This window comes from Geospiza fortis, unplaced genomic scaffold (genome assembly GCF_000277835.1).
Source record: "Geospiza fortis unplaced genomic scaffold, GeoFor_1.0 scaffold53, whole genome shotgun sequence".
Lineage (NCBI taxonomy): Eukaryota > Metazoa > Chordata > Aves > Passeriformes > Thraupidae > Geospiza > Geospiza fortis.
The window spans coordinates 1,609,950-1,626,633 of NW_005054305.1; the positions used below are offsets into that span (position 1 = coordinate 1,609,950).

At 38.2% G+C, this 16,684-nt stretch overlaps 1 protein-coding gene across 1 annotated transcript in view; it reads right to left on the minus strand.

Moving 5' to 3' along the window:
* USP14 (ubiquitin specific peptidase 14) overlaps positions 1-14,469 on the minus strand; it is a 16,710-nt gene extending 2,241 nt beyond the window's left edge. Inside the window, exons 1-12 of the mRNA XM_014312008.2 lie at positions 14,324-14,469; positions 13,774-13,806; positions 12,169-12,273; positions 10,460-10,563; positions 8,348-8,406; positions 6,371-6,501; positions 6,005-6,085; positions 5,191-5,270; positions 3,549-3,663; positions 2,158-2,223; positions 1,773-1,865; positions 663-791 (exon numbers count right to left, since the gene is read on the minus strand). Of these exons, the coding sequence (XP_014167483.1) occupies positions 663-791; positions 1,773-1,865; positions 2,158-2,223; positions 3,549-3,663; positions 5,191-5,270; positions 6,005-6,085; positions 6,371-6,501; positions 8,348-8,406; positions 10,460-10,563; positions 12,169-12,273; positions 13,774-13,806; positions 14,324-14,407 (1,080 nt within the window). The 5' untranslated portion in view covers positions 14,408-14,469. The remainder of the gene's footprint in view (positions 1-662; positions 792-1,772; positions 1,866-2,157; positions 2,224-3,548; positions 3,664-5,190; positions 5,271-6,004; positions 6,086-6,370; positions 6,502-8,347; positions 8,407-10,459; positions 10,564-12,168; positions 12,274-13,773; positions 13,807-14,323) is intronic.
* Positions 14,470-16,684: the final 2,215 nt, after the last annotated feature.

Consider the following 16,684-nt stretch of genomic DNA (forward strand, 5'->3'; position numbering starts at 1 on the left):
TTTCCTTGCTCCCATCTGTGTAAGAGGAGATGCAAGCCTCATCCAAACGTTTAAAAGAATTTGCCAGGAGTTAGGCCAGGAAAAACACCAGCAAGTGTTAAAAAAATGGCAAAACATGACCGTTTTAGCTCATTTACTTTTGTCTTCAATAAAGACAGGGAAGTCAATCTTAGAATTATGTAGACAGCATAAGACATGAGACCATTTTCCAAGTTTTTACAGTGCTGACTTTAAGCTCACTAGTACATGTACTCTAATTTTTACCAGTCAGGCACATGGCAGTGCCTTGTACAACCCTTTCCAGCTGCTGAGCAGGGAACAGCTTCCTACACTCCACTGAAGAAGGGAGCAGCCAGCGAACAGTAATATTTGAAGAGAATAATTTTTTGTAACTTACAGAAAACTTTTAGGTATAACACTGATAAACAGAAGCACTACATTGTAATACATTTAATACATGCTATCTGACAACAGCATTTAACATTTCTCATCAAGCAGAGACAGCATTTTCATGAAAATAAAGGATAAAAATATCTAAAGCTCAATACCGAGGAGTTTGCTATGTAAGAAAATAATGCATTTAGGGACATCAAGTTTTCTCTAGTCCTTATTAGTACCCCAGTTTCAGATGTCTGAATTAGTGAAAGTGTCAGGAGACTTACATTCTTTGGCTGTTGATTTACTTTTTTGTCTTCTAGATCTTTGAATTTTGATCGATAAGAAACCATTTTTTCCTGCAGGTCTGGCGTACACAGCTCATACACATCCAACATAAGAGGAAATTTGACATCCTAGGAAGTAAAAGACAAAGATTTATTAGCATGATTTGGTACTCCACATTAAAGCATTCTCCCATGGGAAGACAACACAATCAAATTAAATGCAGCCCTTTTCAAATTGAAGGCAACCTGACCTACTGGGATTATTATGGTATTTACTAAAAGAGCTACAATGCTTTCACAGAAGAATGTCTAATTCAATATAAACAAACCACTATAAATTATTCCATTCAGCACAGACTAACAAAAAATCAGATTCTTTATTGTTAGCTGTCATACTTTTACACTACAGAAATATCTATACAGGCCTAAAGGAAAAGAAAAAAGAGGCAGGCATGTAGAATGACTGTACCCTGGCAAAAATGCTATTTTGTGCTATCCAAACTATCTTCTGAAATAGTTAACATGTACCTTCAATCCTTATTTCATTTCCTCCTCTTGTAAGGAAGGAGCACCTATCATGATGCTCCTCGAGCAGCCTACGAGGTCCAACAGAAAGCAAGACCAGAACATTCAGCTGTTTGCAGCTGGCCCCTGCATTTGTCCATCAGAAAGCCAGACAATTAAAATAACTAATACAGGAAGTGTCTGACAGCATAAACATCTCCCATCAACATTAGAATGCTGTTCAGAGTTTGAAAGCATGGCCCTCTCCTTAGTTAAACATTCTTCTCAGAACCACTGGTGAGAAAAGACCAAAAAACATCTTGTTTTTTGTCATGATGTAATATTAGCAGTACTGGGGTAAATTCACTTTTGCCCCTTACCTCCTTCCTCAGTCTATTTTGGGTAGTGTAGTTTGCCACAAACCATCACAACTGGGAACAAAACTACTTGGTACTTGAGCAAAGAAACTGCACTCCTAATGTTTTAAAATGCAAGTTAAAGGCGAACAATTTAGTAAGTAGTATTCAAGTCCTCACTGTCTACTTTTAATAAAAAAATCACAGAAAACATAAAGAGGAATTGAATTTCAATATGCAAAAAACTTACCTTAAGAACTTTTGCATTCACAGATTCTTTCTCTTTGTAAAAAAATCTAACCATCTGAATAGTCAGGTACGCTGGCAAACGACTAATTTTGGACTACAAAAAAAACAAATCAGAAAAAGCTATTACTTTAAATATTCACAGATCTTTTTTACCTTAAACACTGGTTATCCTAAATTACTGTCTATTCTGGGAATGTATTTGTACACAAACCCACAGGAAAAAAGTAAGATCTCCTGTTTTGAAGCTCTGTCTTAAATTTCTTGGTAGTGGATACTCAGATCCTTTATAAACAAAAATCACATGGTGTTACAGCAATAACTTTGTGGTTTGGAACAGAAAACCGACAATTAAAAGAATTGTAAAGAGCAAGGAAAGTACCACTCACAGATTTGATATAGAGTGCATTTCTCTGCAGTGTTGGAGAGAGTTTGGTGATTTCCTCCTGAAGACGCTGTTGCAAGAAAAAGGAGTAACACATGTTCATCACAAAACACAGCTTAGAGAAAAGCACAACAGGGGTAAACAAACCATAAACTAAATCTTGTTCTGCCAGTCTCTTCTGTTGCTGTCAGCCATTACAACACATCAGATTTTGAAATTCCTTGGCAGAAAGGATGAAGCCCATTCATTCCTTCAGCTCCAGGCTCATTCCTGAGCCCTGACACCACTGAGTTTCTCTCTGCAGAAAATTTTGCTCCACAGAAGTAGAACTCACAATTGGATTTTATTATGAATTGTATCTGGACTTGGTTACAAATGTATCATATGCTTGGAACACAACTGAAGAAAATCTGAAGTTTCCTGTGAGAAGAATATTTGCACATTTCTCAGCTCTCAGTCTCAAGCAGCCAGAGCTGCATCTAAATTGAGAGCTGGTGTCTCCTAACAAAATTCCAGGAAAGACAAACTTGGTTCTTAGTGTTGCAATTATCTTGTTCCAGGCAATCTAGCATAAACTGTAGAATTTTTTTTTGCCTGAAAGTGAAGTTTCTTTTTTTATATTTTTTTTCATTTGTGAGCATTAGCTATTTTATCCTACTTTCTCTTCTAAGTTCTGTTAGGAAAAAAAAAGAAGACAGAGATATACAAAGATTATCTGAGAATCATACAATTTGGTTTTAGTCCTGTACAAACCAGATCACTGCCCTAGTCTTACACAGTTACTACAAAGGTTTTGCAGTAGCTCCTCTCCTCCTCTCCTTTTTACTTCAGACTCCCGAAAAAGCCCTTACAATTTCAAAATACATACATACATAACAATCACAGACAACGTTAAGGAGTTCTACTTAAAAAAAGTTTGAGAATGATGATGTCTGATGGAAAATAATGCCCCCTTCAAAATCAAATTTAGTTGCTACATCATCTGGGTTTAATTAGGAACCAAAATGCCACCCTACTTTCAAGTTGACTTTTGGACCTTCTGGGAACTGATTGCTGCATAAATCATGATACTGCTCAGTCTGGAGTGAAACCCAGCTGAAGAAACAAGTAGCAAACTGCCTTGCACTTCGTTACCTGCTTAGGGAAGACCACATCAGGGTCAAGATAATGCTCTGCTGAAGTCTGACATTAACATGCAATTCCCTTTCACAGCCATCTTCCCAATGAACACCAAAAAGATTCCTGAAACTTTGTAAAGCTTGGACAGCAGATGCCAATTCCAAGTTGCAGATTAAATACACTTAGAACTATGTGCATTTAGGTCACCTACAATTTCAACTGAGAAATACACAGGCCATTCAGAATTTCAATTCAATGAAAGTTGCAATAGCTTACCAATTTTAGTCCTGTAAACAGGTATTTCACTTCTTGATTGATAAAGCAGCTAAGCTGAAGGAGATTCTCCTTTCCTTTAGTTACTTCTTCTTCTTCGGCTTCTGTACATTTCATGCTTCACAAAATTAAGGAAAACCATCATGCACCAAGAGCTGAACTACTGCTCTAGTGAAAAGAACATGCCAAGCAGCACAGCAATTTAGGTAATTCTGTGATTGTGTAGACAGTACTTTTACTTCTCATAGTACAAAAAAGCTTTGAAGGAGCCCTTCCTTCAGACCAATCTGTTCCTTTGTGGCTAAGGACAAGGGGCAGCAGGGGCAAAGAGCACACCAAATAAAGGAAAGCAAGTCTTTGATCACCATTTAACCTGAGGCCTGCTTTTTCTTTCTTCTCCTCCATCACCACCCAACCCCCAGGACACAGAACGCATTAACTGGCTGCCAACACCCAGTTACAAAGCCCCCCTGCAACACTGCACTCCACTGTTGCTTATGATTAATAAAGTTCTACTGCTGCTGCTGGCCAGACTTCCTGCTTCTTTCAACATGCAGAGCCTCCTTTCTCTGCCTTTTATCTGTCCTCTTCACTGAAATGAAATTAATTCCTTCATTATTTTCTACACATTCCTTTTAATTGTTCTATCTATCCTCTCCTCTTTTCATAGTTCTAGCCCAATGTTTTTCTCTCATCCATCTCCTTCCAACCAGGTATTTTTCTGACTGCAGCTATTCTACAAATGCTGCTGTAATCACACTTTGAAAGTCTGCAAAGTCTTCTAACAACTCTTCTAACAAGTCTTCTTGCTGATACTGGCCTATGCATCATTCCTCTTAGCTACACATTCCAAGACTCCCAGCTATTTTAAGGACAACAAACGTCACAGTAGAGGGAGAGAGATGCATGATTCTTACCTAAAAAAAGACCTTTATTTCTCACTACTACCAAGCTATGAGATACAGTACCTCATCTAAGGGGATGTTTCCTTATTTCAGACAAGCAAAATGCAGTGCATAATTCTTTCTAAAAGTGGTGCTCAGCTTGACAACAGTCAGGATTTTGGGCTGGAGAAATGGAAAAAGGGCAATGCTTCCCATGAGATGTGTGCCCCATGTGGTCATATCCTCTTTTTCTTGCTATAAAGAACCACTAGAAAGCTGTCAGCTGCATTTGTTTCTTATTCATACAACTGTGGACACCTAATTTATTTCTTAAGAAATCAATCAAGCTACCTTTTGTGCATCTTTAGTACACCAGGTATGTCAGCAACACACCCTTACAAGCCAAAAAAACCTATTTAGGACAACAATTTACTTTTAGTTGGATAAAGCATGTCAGGACCCTTGAAGCTGGTAAGTGCCAATCTTCTCTGGGGGGGAAATCTGCTATTGAAATTCAACAAGAGTTTTTTTCCCCTGTAGATTTCCATTACCATTCTCTCTCCCCACACCATCCTCTCTCTCAAAGCACATCCAATCTTAAAGTTAAGTTCTGTGTACTCCTGCACAATATCATGACCCATTCCCCAACCTACACCTTCACTGTCTATACTATTCTGAACAATGCTTTTCATTCTCCCTGAACTCAACTGCTAAAGTGTGAAATCATTGCTGTTTATGTCTTGCCTTAGTGTTTAGGATACGCTGTTTCAAATTCAATGCTGAAGAATTGATCAATTAAACTCTTCTTTTTAGAGGATGCTGCTGTAGCTCCAGAGTCTGTCTGTAAAACAAAATCTCTTATTATGTAACTTTAAACAGAATGTAAATACAGTCTTCTCTACAGACAAAATTACCCCATTTATTTAAATTCTTTAAAGCCTATTCCTTCATCTTTCTGTAGGTGCATTTTCTCCTAGTCAGTCAATCTTCTTACACAGCATAAAAGTTTCAAAACAAATATGCTTATAACATGCTGTTAAAACCAACCTGAAGCCCATTAACAGGCAAGATCAAAAATTCATAAATCCCTACCCCCCAGCTTAAATCTACCTTAAGTTTTAGGATAGTCTTCCAAGGCTCTGCCAAGACTCTCCAGAAAACAGTTTACAGAGAAAAGAGAAAGCTGTTCTCGTAAAATCTTGGGAAAAACTTTCAGCAATTTCTTGTATCAGATTAACCATTCAAGTTAAAACTGTAGCACACTTTTTTCAGAAAAAGAAAGCTCTTATGTGCTGAATTCACAGGTTATCAGGGCCAGTTGCCACATACATGAGAGGGTGTCACCACCAGCTTGGTGCAACACTGCCTTACACAGCCCAAAGGGAAGGTTTTCCTTTAGCACACTCCACAGCATCACTGACAGGACCATGGTAGCATTATGCTGATCAGAGACATCAGAAAGCAACTTCACAATTCCAGACACATGTTAAAGAACTCACAAACAGATAATACCTAACAAAAACATATGTGAAATACTATAAATCCTTATTCTGGTTAGAGTAAGACTACAATTACCTCCATAATTGTATCACTTTCTATGCCTTCCAGCTTCTGCTGTAGTACCCTCATCATCTGCACCCAGCACTCATTGGCATCCTAGGAAGGGAGCACATTAAATCTGAATACAAGCATTATGACTTAGTAACATTAAACCCATCAATTATAAAGCCAAATGTGAGGATTCCTTAACTAAGAATTTCTCCCAATCCCACCACGCATTCTCAAAACTAGCACTTGATACTACATTCAACTTCTATACAACTTTTCTACAGAAAAACCACTCCTTATTTTCACAGGAGAATGAAAATCTTAGAATGTTCTTGTTCTCAACTTCCAACATACTACAGAATTTTAAACAATAAGCTAATAATTGGTCTTTACCTGTTGAAGGTACTGGCCTTGATCACCTTTCTCTGCAAACTGTGGGAAGGCCATATGTAAAAACTGCAGGAGAATGATAGGTGGGATACTGGAGGAAGTTTTATCCATGGAATCAAACAAGTCTCTAAGAGCTTGAAGAAAAAGTGAATGCTTTGAGAAGTGAAAAAACAATTCAAACATGGCAGGAAGTGTAAAAAGAACAGTAAAACAGCAACAACATTTAAAGACTGATCATTTAACAGTGTCCAATTTGATCTTTCCAAAGCAGGACCAAATTTTCCAGATGGCATAACAGGTGCACCTATGATCTCCTTTCTGAACACAACTTTGAAAGCATAAAGATAGCAATTCTGAGAATTTGGCACATATTGCCTTGTCTTTCCTGGCTGCTAACAGGGAAAAAAAAATTGAGCAATTAAGATTTTGTTTGGAGCACATCTGAGGAACAATGTTTTCACAAGAGAAACCAGAAGGCATTCACAATCTATCCTCTAGAGCAACTTAAGTTTCACCAGCGACTAGGAAAAAAAAACTTTAATAAAATATCTAGGAAATACCCATGCTTAAGACCCAGGAAAACAAGTATGTGTATGCATATGTGCAGAGAGCTCATAACTGTGCAATCAATGAATGATACTGACTGCATGACAACACACATGGCTTTCTTTTTTGGTCCATACTCTAGCATATGTTTTATCTATCCAGGTTACAGCATTTTAAATCCACAGATCACTTCAAAGGTACCTGTTAATCCTCACAACAACCCTGTGAGGTCGGCAACAATCTACATGGTCACTAATTTACAAGTGAAGAGACTAATGAATTGTTCACCTGAGTAAGTGAATATAAGCAAGATTACAGGGAACCAAGGTCAGTTGCTTCCTCTTTCAGAAATGTCTTCACTGACCTTGATAAGAGGTGCAACTGATATGACACAGCAATTAAAAAAAATGCCATAAGTGTCATGCAGGAGTTCCTGAACAGCTCAGCACCCAAGAATTAACTACAAATTACTTAAACTATTAAAATTCCTAAGAAGCAGAGCTGTCACCTTAAAAAGAAAACAAGGGACACGAAGTAAAGGCAGTGAAAAGGGGAGGGGCAGGCATGGCTGTATAGAGTAACCATTGAACTTACCACCCCAAAATTCGATCAGCAGGCATACCCACAAACTGGACCTTTCCTTCCTTATATTGTTTTGTTTTTCCTTAAATGGACTGGTAGAAATCCCAGTGTCCTGGCCCAGCATCTTAGTGGGGCAATGAAATAGAGTAAAAAAAGAAAAAGTGGACAAGTAGTACCCTTGTTCAAGTGTAAGGGGTCTAACTAGAACTCTAGTTAGAGCTTGAAGATACGAGGCCACCGTGAGCTCCCACAGTGTGAGCACCCAGACCACCACAACAAAGAGTAACTTCTGTTTTGAAGACTCTCCTTTCCATTCCAGTTATGAAATCTGGATCTTTAGGGCAAAGGCTAAGACCACTGATAAAGCATTGGTTTCCATTGTAACAATAAAGCCCAGGCAATAAATCATATTAAAAAACACCAGTGACATACATATCCCAGGAGCATGGTGTTAGCCTACCACTATGTGAAACAAAGAACTAAAGTATTTCTACACAAAGTGATCAAACCAATAGATGGATGGATGGATGGAATCTGCTTTACGAAGTTCCAATTACTTCATGCCTACATGTAAAACAATTAAGAGATACAAGTTGTTTCTATCTGAGCCTAGATCACTCTGAAGTATCTCTTCCTTAGCCTGCAGCCTGACAATGTGCAGAGATAAGCACCTTGCAGGCAGGGGCAGAATAACCTTTAAAGACAAAACGAATCCTCCAGTGTCAGCAGACCTGACATTGCTAAGGCATATGCACTAAAGAACAATACAGAGGTTTAACTTCAAATTTCATCTGCAGTTAGCAGGAAATCACACACTTGTCTAAACCCCTGTTTTCTACTCTAAACACCAACCTGCAGTAATGTATTGAGCAGAGGCCATTTCTCCTGAAGCTCTTAAGGCACCACCATATCTAAAAGGGAAGAAAAATGATTTGCATACAATTAAACACAAACAGGAAGGACAGTCGGGTTTTTGAAGCAGGCAGCAACTGGATTCATTTAAAGGAAATTATCACCAAGCCAGAAGTAACCAAAGGTAAGATTCACTCACATTTACCTCAAAGTTCCAGCTATTTTGCAAGCATGGAAGCAAAGGAAAACTGGCATCTTTCAGACAGTAAAGAAAGACCAAGAAATCTGGCTACATGCTGCTTCCCTAATTCTTTTGCTTTAAAGACTCATTCTATTTTTAAAGAAACTGAGAAAGTCTGAACAAAAGCTACCCCATTTCTGAAACATTTGCCATGGTTTCTTAAGATACATGGGAAAAAAACCACCTTCAGGGATAGATGGCAGATAAAATGCACAGAGATGGAGGGCAAGCTTGCTTCCTCCCTCCACAGCAGAAGCAAAACAGTGACAGGTGAGATGTTTTCTTGGCGAAGTATTTCCTAGACTGAAAGGGAGTGGGAGTCCATCTATATGACAAGAACTTACCACTGTTCTTTAAATTCCTAATTTAGCAGCTGAATAAGGAACAGAGGGACTCCCCAAAGCCTTCAAGCAAAAGGAGGGTCTCACACATTCTCTAATCTCAGACTAGACTTTTGAAATTGTGACCATTGCTAGATGACAAGCAGGAAGCTTTCCCCTGGCACGCTACAGAACAGGGAGGAGTTCCTTGGGGAGATCAGCAGAGCAGGCCTGAGGAAAGAAGCTGTAACAGCTTTCCCAAGTGAGTCCTTTCACACCTTCCCACTGCCATGCACCCTATAGCCTGCCATGCTGTCATCAAGCAGGGAAGACCAAAAAAAGGCTAAATCTCCAGGGAAAAACAGAGCTTGAATCCGAGTGTGAATCTGACTTCCCACAGACAATACGGCCACATCTTGTATTGCAGTCTGCCAGCTTCACAGGCTACATTTTGCTTTTTGGTATGTTAAATTTGTCCAGTATTTAGATTCAGTGTCATAACTCAAGAATCCCTCACATGGAAATAAAGACTTTCCAAAAATGATAACACTGATAGTCAATAAAAACCCTGAAACCAAATTTCTGTACTTCATGAGTAGTTCTCAGTGCTTTATAATAAAGGTTCACCTGCTAACAGAATAAAAAACTGTTTATAACTACTTAAATAACAAGTGATTACAGTAATACAGAATATCCAGCTGGGTACCACAGAATCAAGAAGGCAGGGGAAAAGGAATTAAATTAACCCTAAGTCAGCAATAATACTCTACCTAATTCTCACTTTTTTATAAACAGTCATTGTTTTCTCATTACAATTCATCTGGAGGACAAATTCGGGCCATATTGGCAGGTATTATTTTTTCCTTCAATATACATGACTTTCAAGTTTGTTGTATATTCCTTAACCAAAAAACAAAAAAATAAAAAAAAAAAAAAAAAAAAAAACTGACCAAAAAAAACCCCACTGGCCATTTTCACATTTCAGTCTAGAATAACAAAAACAAACAAACAAAAATCAGAAAAGCTATCCTACAATCAGAACAAATTAGCAAACAAAACAAAATTTCATGTAGACATGTCTTAAAACTTCCTGCTGTACCTCCAAGTAGCAAATGTCAGAATTTCACAGCTGAAAATACTGTGCAATAGAGCCATTGCATGAAATATTCCTCAAAGGAACAGGACTCCCATATGATTCTTTTATGCAGAACAGGACCATAAAAACTAACAGCAAAAAAACAGGGTTAAGAGTTCAGTAGCTTATTTTAGAATTTGAAACTGGTCTTGATAGGAACTACTTTCTAGCTAAGCAAAACACATTCTCTCTACTAAAGGCCAGTTCCAAGAAATACAAAGTCTTAACTTTTTTATTAAAGTACAGAATAACACTGCCATAGGACAAACTTTAATGGATCATTCTCTTAATCTTGAGTAGACCTAAAGAGTAATAGATTGTCATGATAATCCATACCAGTACTAAGATGACCATTCTGCAAAATATCTACTTCACAAGCTAAAGGAAACATTTTAGTCACGGTATTTTTGTCCTACCTTTTAAGGGCCTCTTTCACTTCTGGCACAGAGCGGATACACTGAACCGTAGCATTCATGTAGCAAGTGTTGCCAAGGTTTGTCAATCCACATGGCAATTCCATCTACCAAAAAAATTCACAAGGGTACTTGAAGGTCAGAGAGAAGTGGCAACCATTTTTGTACAAACACTATAATGTGACATCAACTTCTAAGCACATGAATTATGCATAAAACCTGGAATATTCCATCAAATGTTATGAGGTTTTCCAAATCATTACACTGTTTGATACTTTTAGGGAATGCTTTGGGGGTTTTTCAGCGCCAGTTTAGTTTAATGAACATATTCTTCAAGCATGCAATTATTCAGAAAGTTCAACTATAATCCCATTCAAGTTTTGACCTTAAAATTCGATTTCCGTGAAATTTCCACATGAATACATTTGTACAAAGCACTGATGTTTTAATTAAAATCAGTTTTCAGTAAAACTCTGAAAATGATGGAATTCATAGTTGGAAACAAAAGCATTGTTTAAACTCCTCTCCAGAAATCTGCAACAGATCATTAACTTGATCTTTTCAGACAACTTGTGAATTTCTGAAGTTTTGACCAAAGTGAAGGCCAACTAATAGTACGCTAACCAGTTTCAGAAATAACTATAAATCACCATGTAATAGAATTTCTTTCTTTTTCTGTAATCCTGAATACTTAGGTATTTATCAGGGAAAAACACATCATTTAAAGAAACTGAAGTAGCACTTCATACCAATACCAACAGATTATTTCAGGAAAAGAGAACTCATTCAGCATATCTCAAAAGTGAATACATGCACTGCAAACAACTGAATTTTGATGTGTAACAAAATTTCCATGTGACCAACTTTTTTGAAATGTTATCTGACAGTGAAATCACCTCCTTGCTTGCCTCTCAGTTATCTCAATGTCTGTGTATGGGGTTACTCCAAAATACATAAATATTCTTCACCTGCAGGTGGCCAGGAGAGCACTAAATCCTGAAGCACAAACCCAGTGCTGAACTACAGATCCTTTTTCATACAGACATGCATGAAAGTATTTCTGTTCTGCATGCACAGTTGACAACAATCATGCAACTGTTAAGTATGACAAAGCTTGCAGTACAAATGACTGGTGAGAAAATTAAGCCGTTCAAGTTGCAAAAAAGGAAATTCAGGAATTACTTCATTAAGAAAATAATAATTAGTCTCTTTCAGACTTTACTTCCACAAAGCAAAACACGTGTCAAACTTATTTCCATTTTTTACAAAGTTGACCTAATACTAGTAACATGGACAAACAAAACCCCAAATACACCACACCCCAAAACAAACCCTAGTTTCTCCTCACAGATATGAAAGAGGCAGGAAACAATTTTGCATATCTAAGAGGCCTTGCTTAGACAAAGTACAGGACACTGATGCAGTAAGGGTAATACAACTTCATCTTCAAAAACATCAACAATGGTATTTTTAGAGAATCTACTAAGCTGCATGCTCAAAGGAAAAAAAGCACTAATTGTATGATTTTTAAATTAAAACCCAGATTTCTTTTCACTGCTCCCAGCTTGGTCATCGATGTAAATTTGTGATCCTTGGTGAAGATGCTAAACAGACACTACAGTTTCAAAACCCACTTTTAAGCAACTGCAAGCATTTAAAAATTTGCCATTCCTCGAAGGTTTACAAGAAACTGAAGTTGGAAGCATGCTTACAGCTGAGGCCAACTGCTCCTCTGTCATGTCCTCCACGAAGATGGGGCGAGCAACCGGCTCTTCTGGAAGCGCGTCGGCGGAACCCATCATTAGTAAGGTCATCCCCTTGAAACACAGCAAAAACAGCAATCAACGTCTAAGGACACTTATTTCCACTCAAACCCTCAAGCTCCTAACGTACTTCAGCTATTCCCCTAAAAATAAACACAGTTTGTTTATTTATTTATCTCTTAGTTTAACAGAACCAATACTGCACTACTGTGACTTTAGGGTGTACCTCAATTCCTCCTATCTAGGAAGTAACTACTGAGAACAACTCCACAGTATTATCCATGCTAAATGTTTCCACTGAAACATCTGGTGAGCTTTCCTGGCAAGTTCTGGTTAAACTAGTTGAAAAGTGAAAAATAATCTAAACTACACAGTTTAGCTAAAAAATAATCTAAACCACATCAGTTTAGACATGAGAACTAACATTTAAGGGGTAAAAAAAGTCAATCAGGTTTCCATGCTTGCTGAACTAGCATAATATGAAAAGGAATCTTTCAGCATTCAACAGGAGCACATCTACACAATAAGATCTGTCAAAGGAGGAGAAAATTACTATCTGGAGTCTTGAAACGTACAGTGCTAAGAAAAAGGATGAACAACAGAATGAAGAGAAACTGCTTTGACAGTGTAAATAAATCCCTAGAACTTGTATATAACATTATTAAAACGAATAAAAGCAGCTATTAGCACAACCACATGCAGAAAAAGACAAGAATATTATGTACTGCATTTTCTGCTGAAAAACTTTGCTACAATAACTGCAGCTACAGGCTGCAAACTAGTTACAAGGGTAAGAGCAAAGCTACCTAATTCAATCTGCCCAGTGAAGAACTGGAGTAAAACCTGTAAAGCTGTTACAAGAGGTTACAAGAGACGTACAGTAACAAAAATGACACCAAAAAAAAAACCAAAAAACAAACAACAACAACAACAACAAAAATCTGTGGGATTCCCCCATGCAATATTATACAGGCAAGCAACACAAACACAAACACTTTCTGTTTTCTTTTTGAACCAGCCAAAGGTATGAATTACCATTACTAATGGCTTTGTTTAAAAACAGCAGCTATTTAACACAGGAGAGCACATTTCAGCAGGCTGGTAAAAAAGGACAAAAGCAGAGGTGTAACTTCAGCATCACCAACACATCTGTCCATGATGGGGATGTGCAAGGACAAGGGTCTGCAGACAGTACCCAGGTTCACCAGATCTCTCTAAACAACATCACTATTTTTATGATCACAGGTAAGACAGCACTGCTCTGATCCAGAACATTTCTTGTATGGAATAAATAAATATATACACTCAAGTACTCCAGAAATGATAGTATGAGCTCCCTGCTGATGCAAAAAAAGAAGTTTTTTCATAAATCAATGGTGACACCTTTCTAAGCATGCTTACATATGACATCAATAAAATTATTTTCCATCAAGGTATAACTTTTTGAGATAGCACTGCCCATTCAAACAGAAACAGCAAGCACTTTCAAGTCTCTCTTTAAATGCCAAAATAAAAAATCAGAATAGTAAAATTTAGTTACTGTTCAGAACTTACATTCTTTATTTTTAGGTTTCCCCAGTCATCATCCTGTGAAATAAATTAAAAGACGAATTAATTATCTTGTAGCAAGATACTTGTAGCAAGTATTTTCATTAATATTAATCACATTTCTAAATATACAATTGTGTTTCATCCAAGGTTACACAATATTAACTATTTACATGTTATCAAGTCTCATCTGAGTAAAATAAAAAGCAGCCAAGCTGTGTTTTCAATAAGGTTTCCCATGTGTTGTTCAACACTGCTTAAATGTAAACAAATTTTGCAGCAAAACTGCCTACATTTCATTACACCAGTAAGTCTCCAGTAGAGAAGCACCCAAGAAACTTCTCTTAAGCTAGAAAGAAAAACCTTGCATTCAGATTCTGAACATAAAAAAGTAACAAAAAGTCTCCCACCAAGCTGTTCTGTATAAATGAGTAAAGAAGTTCAGTCAGTTTAACACATACAACCAAAGATCTTCCAGAGGAACACCCAGAAACATCATCATTGTTCATGTTAACACATAACAAAGTTAAACATAATATAAAAATTTGAGTTCTACCTTCAGAGTTCCTCCTTTAACCATAACCTTCTGTCTGGCTGGCTGAACTCCAGTCAGTGCAAATAACTGGGCTTTGAAGACCATCGGAGGTTCGTCAGTGTTCAGCTCCACACCATCAAATTTCTCTTTTCCCCATTTCACATTCACTGCAAACAAAATGTTTTGAAACTTGATTATTTCCTAATACTCAAGAATGCAATTACCAAGAATACTAAGACGTCATACAGTCTCAAAACATTCTGGTTTCGACTCTTAAATTGTCAATAATGAAGGTAGGGAACGCTTTTACTATACGGCACCTCATCCATCAGAACATACCACCTCCAGCAGGTCTAAAAATATCCTACAAAACAAGTGAAAAGTGTTTTTCATGTTTCTAACAGCACGAAAAACCCTTCTTCAGGTCTTCAGAAAAGCAGTTTGGAACTAAGTCTCCCATTCTCTTGGCACTGATTGCTGCAAACAACTGAACTTTCTGAGGGAAGTTCAGAGGTGCAATTCCAGCTCAGTTATCCGTAGCACTTCCGTTCTCCTTCAGAGGAAAACAATACAGTGCTCTTTAAAAGCAAGGCTATTGACCCCAGTAAGGTGCAGGACTGGAATTAAGAAGCAAAGCGAAATTTGGTCACAAAAAGTGTAAACCTCTGATGGATATGGGATCATTAGCAGAAACAGGAGGCAGAATGGCTCGATGGAATGTTAACGTCACTGTGGTGAGGTTAGTAATGACCAAGAGCAGACAGAAAATGCCTGGAATAAGCTGTGTGCCTCTACAGCGAACAGAACAGTGACACACCTTTGAACACTTCCAAGAACTAACACAGGTACATAAGGCTTCCTTAGCAAGCTGAGATTTTACTGAAAATCTGTAAAATACAGCATGCAGCAATAGCCTCAATGCACAGTAAATGGCTGAAATACCAGACTTTAGGAAAGCCACATCCTTCTACCGGTGCTTTGGTTTCACATAAATATATTTTCAAAACACAAAACTCTTAGAAGTCATAATTTTGAAAACCCTTCCCAAAAGGTTCAGATTTCAGACGTATGCAATGCCTGATGTGTAATATCACAGAATAATCAAAATCAAGTCTAATGAGTTAGACTAAATAAGTTTACAAAGGAACTCAAATGACTGACTTTTCAGTATTTCTAATAGAAAGCATCTTCTATTTTTCCCAACGTTCCAATTTTTTTAAAAAACACATTTATTATTTTGCATATTTAAGACCTACAAAGCACAAGACTTGTCCCATTTTCCAGGAAGACAACCTACTCAGTCACTGAACAAGTCAGCTGCACAGACTTTTAGGTTTTGAATTTTTGAACAGTCATGCTTCCACTGCTAAATATCCAGAAGAGTTAGCAATTATTAATCTGTAGCGTTGCTGGTTTTGACAATGCAGCACTCAAGAGGAAGAATGGAAGAGCATGACTGTCTTCTCTTCAGAGATTGCAACCAAGACTTCGTGCAAAACAAAAGAGAAACTCGTTAATTTGAAAACAATGCAAAGTAAGAAAGAGGAAGGACGTATTTTCCCTGCTGATCAGAAAACACAGCACATACACTTCACAGAATGGGTCAGGTTGGAAGGGACCACAGAGGCTCATCTCATCCCACCTCGCTGCTCGAGCAGGGCCATCCCAGAGCACAAGCCACAGGACTGTGCCCAAACCACTCCTGCATATCTCCAGTGAGGGAGACTCCACTAGATTTGGATGGGTTCAGGAAAAATCATCACACTGACATAAGGATCCCAGTTTGCCAACCACAGCCAAAACAGTGGACAAGCTGTGTACTGAGGCTGCATACAACCTCAAAAACTGAAAAGCTCAAAGAGGCCAAATCTGTGAGATATTATCAAGGCAGTAACTGGTCCCAAAGTGTCACCGGCGGCTTTGTTCTTGAAGTCTTCCACGGAAACCTTTCCTCACAGCAAGAAGGGCCAGCAGGATGAGGTACAATTTAAGCTTCAATTTTAAGTTTAGGCTAGACATTAGGAAGAATTTCTTCACAGAAAGGGTGATTAGACACTGGAATATTCTGCCCAGGAAGGCGGTGAAGTCACCATGCCTGGAGGTGTTTAAGAGAGGGCTGGATGCGGCATTCAGTGCCTTGGTCTAGTTGACATGGTTGTGCCTGGTCAAAGGTTAGACTTGGGCTTTTCCAACCCATCGGAGCCTGTAGGATAGAATGGATTTCAAAGAGCGGCGCCAGACACACCTGGAAGGCGCAGATGCAGCGCTCTGGCTCACCACAGGGACAGCACCACTTCTCTTTTAGCAGGAACCCAGAGCAAACCCAGACAGGGCAGTGCCGAGGCACGGCGGCCCGCGATTGACACCCGCCCTCCCGCCAGC